The sequence below is a fragment of the Nicotiana sylvestris genome, chromosome 10 (assembly GCF_000393655.2).
Source record: "Nicotiana sylvestris chromosome 10, ASM39365v2, whole genome shotgun sequence".
Taxonomy (NCBI): domain Eukaryota; kingdom Viridiplantae; phylum Streptophyta; class Magnoliopsida; order Solanales; family Solanaceae; genus Nicotiana; species Nicotiana sylvestris.
In genome coordinates this window covers 164,253,079-164,263,221 of record NC_091066.1, presented here as the reverse complement: position 1 = coordinate 164,263,221, position 10,143 = coordinate 164,253,079, and the positions used below count along the sequence as shown (strand labels likewise).

Genomic DNA, 10,143 nt, shown 5'->3' with positions numbered 1-10,143 from the left:
AAATATATACAAAAAAACAACTTACTTTAGTTTCTTTTTCTATAACAGCTTGTTTGGATGGTTGTTACCCGTCGTTTCATAATGTGTCATATTGTATTGTATTGTATTGTATTGTATTATATTGTTTAATGAATATAACGTTTGGATTAGTTGTATTGTTTATTATCATTTCATGATATCATGCACCAACAATATGAAGAATAAACTTGCAACATTACCTAGAAAAAATAAAATACAAAACAAAATTATTCTATAAAAAAGCAGGATAAAGAATAAAATATGATTATTTAATAATAAGGAAGTGCATGATGAGAGAAAAAAAATAAGGTAATGACGCCACCATATCAAATCTGGCATTTCATAAAGTGACACTTTTCGTCGTTACGTGACGACGTATTTAACGGTACGATACAGTAAAAATTTAAATAACAATCAAAACAAATATTGTATTTAAAGTAACAATACAGTACAATACAATTGGTAACGACAAATTTGCATTTTTTGATAGGTCGTATTTGGGTTGATTTACGTGTATCTCGGTTATTTCATAAAATATTTGCTAATATTTTCTATCAGGATAACTAGCGGAATTTATCTACCAAAATTTAAGCAGATAAGATACTTGGAATCTTTTGTTCTGTTGTAATTTGAAAGTATTATTAAAACTTACCATATCATTAAAAAAATTTACATATCAATTCAGATGCGGATAGAGCTTGATTCACCATATACAATTGACCTTAATATTTTCAACACTGAACCTAAATATATAGGTGAAAAATTTAGTGAAAATCTCAATAAATATCAAATCATGAACTTACAATTTTAAAAGTGCGATGACTTTAATGGTAAGCACGTAAAATAAAGTTAAGTATGTTAAATTTAAATTTTGGATCCTAGCTATCTTTATTATTATAATTGTCTTTGATAATATAAATTAAATTTCTTCATCAGTAACTAAAACTTTATTACTACTTATTATAGTTGTCTTTGGTCGGTCGACAATCCGTGTGTTGTGAGTTCACTGTGTTGTATCTCTGCTCCCTCCGTTCTCTCTTTCTTTCTTTCTGCTGCAGCAACATTACTCACAGACTCTAATTATATACTTTGAACCAATCACAAAGTAACATGCTTCTACTTTCATAATTAATTTTAGTACTCAACTTATATACTATTACTTTCTACTTCACACCTGAGTGAGGTTAGTGTATTACGTTCTTGTATTAGACTGCTAGTGGTTTAAGTTGTGTTTATACTACTCTTTCATTTTTATAGTGTCTGGCCTTTTTTTACTGGCTATTGATTATTGTTTTGGTTTTCATCTATTTACTGGTCCTTGTGACGCTATTATTTTTTTCTATGGTTTCTATTGATGGTACTGATATGTTGCCTCTTTTTCTCTTTTTGCCTCTTTACGTCTTTTTGAGCCGAGGGTCTATCGGAAACAACCTCTCTATTCCCTCGGGGTAGGGATAATGTCTGTGTATACATTACCCTCCCAGACCCCACTAGTGAGATTTCACTGAGTTGTTGTTGTTGTACTTATATACTATTACTTTGTCCGTTTAAGAAAATTGACATTATTTCTTTATTAGTTTCTTCAAAAGGATTGACACATTCCTATATTTCCTTAATGTAATACTTTTATAGTTACGCGAATGCTATAACTTGTTTTAGACCATTGCTACAAAAAAATTAGAATTCGCTACGAATTTTATCGCTAGTCTCTCACTAAATTGCTCGTAGCTAACAAAATTTCTTGATAATTTGTCGCTAAATAAGATTATTTTTATGTTTGGCTATAGAATTTGTCCGTTTTGATGGTACATAAGTTTCAATTTTTTTTATTGTTTTGCAAATGTTATGGCATATATAGCTAAGATCGCAAGTTTCAATTTTTTTTATTTATTTATTAAAATTCGTATCAAGTCAAGCAAAGACAAATAGATTGAAAGGAAGCACTACGTAGTAAATATGTATTGTTCATGTGTTTCTATAGGAAAAATAAATAAAACAAAACAAAGAGGAGAAAGAGAGAGAAATCACCAGTTAGTGTGATAGCTACAGAAATAGATAGTTGAGAGAGAAAAAAGAATGCCGTAAAGAGAAAGGAAAGAAGACTGCCAGTACTTTGTATACCCTCTATATATTGTAGGAGTGGAGAGAAGAAAAAGTGGGGTAAATATATGAAAGAGAACAGACTATACATACTGAAAAAAAAAAAAAAAAGAGAGGGTCCATTTTTTTAAAGAAAAAAAAAACAAAAAGATACCAACAAAGAAAACCACAAAAGAGATTTGAAAAAAGCTAGTTGATGCTTAGGATAAAAAGGGTCATTTCCATTGCCATTCAACACTACACACAAACAAAAGCTTTTTTTCAGTGAAAGAAACTATACATACCAAGTTAGAAGAACAAGTTGAAAGGCACAAAAAAAAGACCCTTTTTTCTCAAAAAAACAAAAATCCTCAGTTTGTTCATCTCTATACATCAAAGCAAAGCAAAGCAAAGGTCTGTCTTTTACTTACTTCCTCTTTTTGTGTTTTATTCCCTTGAAAATCCCTTTTGTAAAATCCCCCCTTTTGTCATAAAATCCAAGTTTGGTTAATATTCTTTTTCATTCTTGATTATTAATAAACGAACCTTGTTTGTCACAAAATCTAAGTTTGTTATACCCTTTTCTTTGGTTAAACTATAACTTTTTCATTCTTTGTCTAAAGTTCTTGAAAAATCAAACTTATTTTGTATTGTTTTTGGATAGAAAAAGATCAAATTTTTACCATCATACACATAAAATATATATACATACTATATATATATATATATATATATATATATATATATATATGTTATGTCTGATAGGAAAGATCAAGAAGATCAACAAGGAAATTGTTCTGAAGCTATAAATAATCTTCAACAGTGTATTCAAGAACAACTACTACTTCAACATCATCAACAATCAAATCAAGAAAATATGCAGCCACAAAGTTTCAATATAAATCCGGTTCATTTCCCAAGCAACTCAGAAATGTCTCAAATTCTACCTTGGACTCTCCCACCGGTTCAACCCTTCAACCCGGTTCACCACCACCACCACGTCGACCCTTTTCTTCTCCCACCAACACCATCACCTTACGGCGGTTTATTCAACAGAAGAGTACCACAATTTGCTTACGAAGGTACAACTTCATCAGACCATCACCTCCGGTTTATTTCGGATACTTTAGGTCATGTGGTTCATCATCAACCGGCCGGTTCAGCTCCTTTTGGTTTACAAGCTGAACTTCAAAAAATGACTGCTCAAGAAATTATGGATGCTAAAGCTCTTGCTGCTTCAAAAAGTCATAGTGAAGCTGAAAGGAGACGTAGAGAAAGAATCAATAATCATCTTGCTAAATTGCGAAGCCTTCTTCCCAATACTACAAAAGTAAGCTCTATATATATATATTGCATTTCCAATCATTAATCATATCATTCTCATGTTTACAAACTTATTTTATGATTATTTAATGCAATATTTTATGTCCTATATATGTACAGAAATAAGGATTCATATAGCCGATTCTTACGTATTTGTGACTGATGTGTATTCCTACTTATTTGTGACTTGATGTGTAGTTATTGTAGTTATGCCCAAGAGCAAAGTTATTATTGTAGTTATTACTGTATATATGAGTAAAATATTAAGTTTTAGAGATATATAACATATATTAAAAAAATAAAATACTTTTCATTTAAACACCCTTGAAAAGATTCATAATTTCGCTACTAATTATGCCATATACACCGGCAATACAAAATAATTTTGTAACCTATAATAGGTCAGTCTTTGTTTCAATACTAAGAGTGCATGATAACAGGAAATATAACTAATAACTTGCTAGGACTAAATTGCATTGATAATATAAAGTGTGTTAGAATCCTTATTGCATCCTCAGCTAGAAAGTTGAAAGCATAGATATATAATAGAAAACCTAGCAGCACCAAACGAGTTAAGTGTGTCTTAGGTGCAAAAAAGGTGTAGCCCTTTTGAATTTTCTTAATAATACTTTCTCCTCGTTTATGTGATGGTGTTTAATTCGGCATTAAACATTTTAAAAATAAAATAAAATTTATGATCTAAAATAATATAGTATTTGATTATAAAGGGAAGAAGGTCACATGAATTAGGACGAATGAAGAAGTTACTTTGATCTATTAGGTTCTTAATTATTTCAGTTAGGTTTGGACATAAAGAATAAATATTTTCGATGATTGTGGAAATATTCTGATTGTAGTGCTAGTTCCGAGGAAAGACGAAACGGGAAAAGGGAACAAGCGTTAATGTCGCTAATTTGACATGAAAAAGAGAAACCACGTAGCAGTTGAAAAGCTTCCATAGAAAATTCTTGTCTCTTATTTAATTTACATCCATTAGTATAAAGTAGTAAAAGAAAATTTAAAAAAAATAAATCAAAACAAGAGTTATAGATAGAAGAAAAGAAATTAAAGATTAATAAGAGACAAACAAGCATTCTTGTCAGTCATTCACACCCTGAAAAAACCACTCTACTTCTTATGCCTAGCCCAAAAAACCCCACTCTAAAACGTACTAAAACTTCTCATTTTAATGATCAATCTTGTCAAGTTTACAAATCCCATTTTCTCATTATTTTCTCCTTTTCAGTTGTAAATACTGATAATTTAAATGTAACAATATTAGTATTGACGATTACATTTAATTACCATTAAACCAATATGTAAGTATTATTTAGGACTACGAGATTTGATAGTAGAAAAAACTCCACCCAAAAAACCATTAAAACTTCTCAGTTTAATGATCAATCATATCAAGTTTAGAATCCCCATATTGTCATTTCAACTGGTTTTTACTTAACTTATGTATGATCTTCTTAATTTTAAATATTATTGATCTCGTTTATTCACCTTATCCCTTTATCTGGATGATATTACTACTTATTGTGTCTGTCTCTTTTAATTTTTTTTTGAGCCGGGTCTATCGGAAATAGCCTCTATAGCTTCAAAGGTCCGTGTAAGGTCTGCATACAATCTTTTCTCCTTAACCCCACTTTGTGAGATTATACTGGATATGTTGTTGGTGTAGTTAATCTCGTTTATGAACGGTTACGTGTATCGATTATTTTATGATAGTGCATTTTTGCATAGAAGAATTTTTTTCCCTTTTTTTTTTTCTTTTACAAAAGATCTTCAAAAATTGCAATATATTTATGATATTCATTTTTTTTTGGTTTTATTATGGTGTAGACGGACAAAGCTTCATTGCTAGCTGAAGTGATACAACATGTGAAAGAGCTCAAAAGACAAACATCTTTAATAGCAGAAACAAATCCAGTTCCAACAGAGATAGATGAATTAACAGTGGATAATGCATCTGATGAATTCGAAGATGGTAAGTTTGTGATAAAAGCTTCACTTTGTTGTGAAGACAGGTCCGATCTTTTACCTGATTTAATCAAGACATTAAAAGCACTAAGGTTAAAAACATTAAAAGCTGAAATTACAACACTTGGTGGACGTGTGAGAAATGTTTTGTTCATAACTGGAGATCATAATTATAATCAAGAAGATGATTTGAGTACAAGTGATGATCTTGATCAGCAGCAACAACCACAATATTCTATAAGTTCAATACAAGAAGCACTTAAAGCAGTTATGGAGAAATCAAGTGGTGATGATTCTGCTTCTGGAAGTGTTAAGAGACAAAGAACTAATAACATCAATATCCTCAGTTAGTTAACACTAGCCTTTTAATATTTTTCTATTTTCTTCTTTCTTTTTGGGTGGTGCTTTTTTTATTTATTTATGGGGTGTGGTCTTTTTTTTTTTTTTTTTGACCTTTTAGAACAATATAATATAGAGGGTTTGTGGTGCTTGGCGTTCCGGTCTAGTGGTAAGATCGCAGCTTCTGATGTATTGGTGAGGCACACGTCAAAGATTTTTGAACTTTCTCGTCGACAAAAACCTGATATATTTCACTTGATTTTGAACCGTTTGCTACTAGCCCTCGAAAATTTTTCAGTTATAAAAATATGTAGAGGGTTTGTGGTGTTTTTTTTTTGGAGGGTGGGGGGGTGGGGGGGGGGGCAAAAGTGTCACTATCAGATGCCTCATGTCATGTTCATCAACAGTTCAACTCAAGCAAGAAAACCTTGAGAAAGAGAAGGATGGGAAGAAGAGAACAAAATAGAATATATAGAGGGAAAGGATCTTTTTCGTGAAGAGAGAAACGTTATAAGAAAACCTAACATAGAAATGGTGAAGTTTTTGATTACGTTGGGTGAACCATTCTAGGGTGCAAAAACATGCAGTTTTGTCTTTTGTTCCCTACTGAAATTTCCTTGTCTCCTTCTCTATTCTCTCTCTCCCCATTCGTCAGAATTAATGCAAGGTGACGATAAGGGTTTTGAATCATTTTATGGAACAGAAAATTCTTCCAATGCTGTTTTGAGAAGAATTTAGAATCACGAGAGAGGATGTGGAATGGGGTGTTTTTTTGGGGAAAGGGAAGAATTGTACATATTTATTTACTAGTGTTGTGTTGTTTCTATAGATGCCTACTTTTTCTTCACAAGGCATGCAATATATATCTTCCCTTTCCTTTTTTTTTAAATCATGGGTGTTGTTATTTTCGTTTTTTTATTTTAATTTTGGGGTGTCATGTAACAAGGTGATGGGAAAATTATCAAATGATATTATATCTTTATCCTTTTTCATTAAGGCATCCATACTGTGGTAGTCTATCGGAAACAATCTCTCTGCCCTATTGGAATAGGGGTGAGACTTTACTGGGAAGTTGTTGTTGTTGCATCCATACCGCTTGTACTGATATATCTGGATTATTGGACTCTCTTCTATTTATATTTTCATTTAAGTTTCGTAGCCATCCATATTTGTAAATGATATATTAGAATTATTCTATTTAAAGGAGAGTCTTAGAGCAACGATAAAATTATATATGACTTATATATAGAGGCGAATTCAGGATTTAAATCCTATGGTTTCAGTTTTAATGTTTTTAATATTGAACCTATTATATTTTTAAAGTTTTGGGTTCATATATATTATTTTTTAATTTTAATGAACTTTTACATATAAATTTTTACTATGCGTCAAAAGTTATGGGTTCAGTTGAACCCGTAGTTAATACACTACATCCGCCTCTGCTTATATAGGTCACTGGTACAAGCCGTGAAAGTAATCATTATTATTTGCATTAGAATAAGTTATCTACATTATACTTCTTGGGTGAGGCTCTTTCACGGATCTTGCATTATCGCGGGATTACCCCCATTACTTGCTACAGCCTACAAGTCAATCTCAACTACAACTCTCCAGCCAGGATCTTCTTTATATCTATCACATAGTGTTTGCCCTCATCTTGAAACACTCAGAGATCTATATTACTATAATATGTGCATATTTTATCCGTGTGTATAGGGGGTAGTAGAAATTGGTTTTTCCAGTGTGCCTATACTCTTACGTGTGACTCTAATTTGATAAAGATGAAGCTTTCGAAAATATAATATTTACATGTTTTAGTCGTCTTCTTGAGCTGGGGGTCTCCTGGAAATAGCTTCTCTACCCCTCAAGGTAGAGGTAAGATCTGCGTACATACTACCCTCTCCAGACCCCACAAGTGAGATTACACTGGGCCGTTGTTGTTGAATATTTACATGTTTTGGCCTTAGTTTGTAAATACAGATCATGCATGCATTGGTTGGATATGTATAAGATCAGATTACCACATACTTGTAAATAAGTTGGAATATTGATTCATAAGCAATCCGCAACGTCAAGGTAGTGACAATTTAATGAAAATTTAACAAAATCACTTTGTTTAACTGCTATGAAAATATTATTTGTTTTAAGGAAACTTTTTTGTATTAAAAAAGGGTTGCCCGGTGCACTAATCTTCGGGGTCGGGAAGGTCCAGACCACAGGGATCTATAATACGTAGTCTTATACCCTGCATTTTTGTAAGAGGTTGTTTTTACGGCTCAAACCCGTGGCTGGGATAGTAACTTTACCAGTTACGCCGAAGCTCCCTTCCAAACTTTTATGTATTACAAACCAAAAGGTTTTATTAGCTTCTTGATGGTGACTACCAGATGGTATTTTGAAAACCTTTCTGAGTTTCAGTTACGTATTAGGAGTACAAATTTTCTTTAGCAAATGTCAAGCTTTTGATATCTTAAAGAGTCATAGTCAGTTGACAGAGCTCATAGACATGGGGAACAACTGAGATCTCAGAAAATATTTGAATGTCCTCTGGGCCACTTATAAATTGATTGGGAAGTTTTGAATCTGCACGTCCAACGAGCTTTTCTTGTTCTATTGCTCAATCATTGGCTTTCCTAATAAGATAAGTAGGAGTTAAATTTTAAAGCATTGATTTTCCTACTAATTCATGCATGTAACGAGTAAATCATTTTCAATTATGTAAGGCTTTAATTTAGTAGAAATTTTTTGCTTACTTTTTTAATGGAATTGGTTACTGTATATAGTGGTGGAGGCAGGATTTCTGAGAAGGATATTAAAAAAAAGAAAGAAAAAACTTAAAAAAGATTATAGCTTGTGAGATTTGAACAAGCCAATAACCTTACAAAGGTTTTGAACCCTCTTAAGCACTAAGCTATGCTTTTGGTGTTGAGTGCCAAAGTCCCACATCGGTGAAGTACCAAATTTGGTTGGTACTTCACCCTATAAAAGAAGGCCTAATGTTTAGGATTTAAACACACCTCTCATTTGCATTCTTATCTTCTTAAGGCATTTGTATCTTCTCTCTTTAGTATTATTTCACTTGTATTTTGGAGTGGAATAAAATATTGGTTGTGTCCGAGAAAGTAGGCAAAATTGGCCGAACCTTGTAAATTCTGATGTTCCTTTTATTGTTATTTTATTGTCTTATTTATTATTTGGTGGATGCCATAATTTTTGGTATAGTAGTTGTGACTCATTTACACTATATACATTTGGCTTCCGCAACAATTGGTATCAAAGCCAAGATACTATCTAAGTATGCTCCGTGGTTGCAGCATAGTCTGATCTTCCACACCAGAAAGGATTTATCTTGGGAACTGAGTCAAGGTTCTGTCTGAGTATGCTCTGTGGTTGCATCTTAATCTGATCTTCCACACCAGAAAGGAAATAATCTTGATTTGTGTCGTCAGCTATTAAATAATATTTATGTCAAAGATGAGAAACAATCAAAATAGTAACTGCTCGTCGTTCGGTCAAGGTAGAACTCATCTCTTTTTGGCGAAGGCCTTTGGCCTTAAAGGGAGTTATTTCGAACATATCGAAATAGTAATCCATCGTCGTTCGATCGAGGTCGAAGTCTTCTCTTTTTGGCGAAGGCCCTTGGCCTTAAAGGGTATTATTTCGAACTTATCGAAATAGTAACCCTTCGTCGTTCGATCGAGGTCGAACTTTTTTCTTTTTTGGCGAAGGCCCTTGGCCTTAAAAGGTGTTAATTCAAACTTATTGAAATAGTAACCCGTCATCGTTCGACCGAGGTCGAACTCTTATCTTTTTGCTGAAGGCTTTTGGCCTTGAAGGGTGTTATTTCGAAATTATTGAAATAGTAACCCGTCGTCATTCGATCGAGGTCGAACTCTTCTCTTTTTGGCGAAGGCCTTTGGACTTAAAGGGTGTTATTTCGAACGTATCAAAATAATAACCCGTCGTCATTCGATCGAGGTCGAACTCTTCTCTTTTTGGCGAAGTCCCTTGGCCTTAAAGGGTGTTACTTCGAACTTATCAAAATAGTAACCCGTCGTTGTTCGATCGAGGTCGCACTTTTCTCTTTTTGGCGAAGGCCTTTGGCCTTAAAGGGTGTTATTTCGAACTTATCAAAATAGTAACCCGTCGTTGTTCGATTGAGGTCGAACTCTTCTCTTTTTGGCGAAGGCCCTTGGACTTAAAGGGTATTACTTCGAACTTATCGAAAGAGTAACTCGTCGTCGTTCGATCGAGGTCGAACTCTTCTCGGTCGAACTCTTCTCTTTTTAGCGAAGGCCCTTGGCCTTAAAGTGTGTTATTTCGAACTTATTGAAATAGTTATCCGTTATCGTTCGATCGAGGTCGAACTCTTCTCTTTTTAGCGAAGGCCTTTGGCCTTAA

General features: G+C 33.1%; 1 protein-coding gene across 1 annotated transcript; it reads left to right on the top strand.

Moving 5' to 3' along the window:
* The first annotated feature begins 2,262 nt into the window (after window positions 1-2,262).
* Window positions 2,263-6,734, top strand: LOC104213254 (transcription factor bHLH30-like). The gene is made up of 3 exons (XM_009762716.2): window positions 2,263-2,511; window positions 2,921-3,427; window positions 5,266-6,734. The coding sequence occupies exons 2-3, from the start codon at window positions 2,975-2,977 to the stop codon at window positions 5,752-5,754; spliced, it is 942 nt and encodes a 313-aa protein (XP_009761018.1). The 5' UTR covers window positions 2,263-2,511; window positions 2,921-2,974; the 3' UTR covers window positions 5,755-6,734.
* Window positions 6,735-10,143: the final 3,409 nt, after the last annotated feature.

Excerpts from the sequence above, each read along its gene's own strand:
- LOC104213254 (XM_009762716.2), top strand. The coding sequence starts at position 2,975 with ATGCAGCCACAAAGTTTCAATATAAATCCGGTTCATTTCCCAAGCAAC. Across the intron at positions 3,428-5,265 it reads TTCTTCCCAATACTACAAAA|ACGGACAAAGCTTCATTGCT; the intron begins GTAAGCTCTATA and ends ATTATGGTGTAG.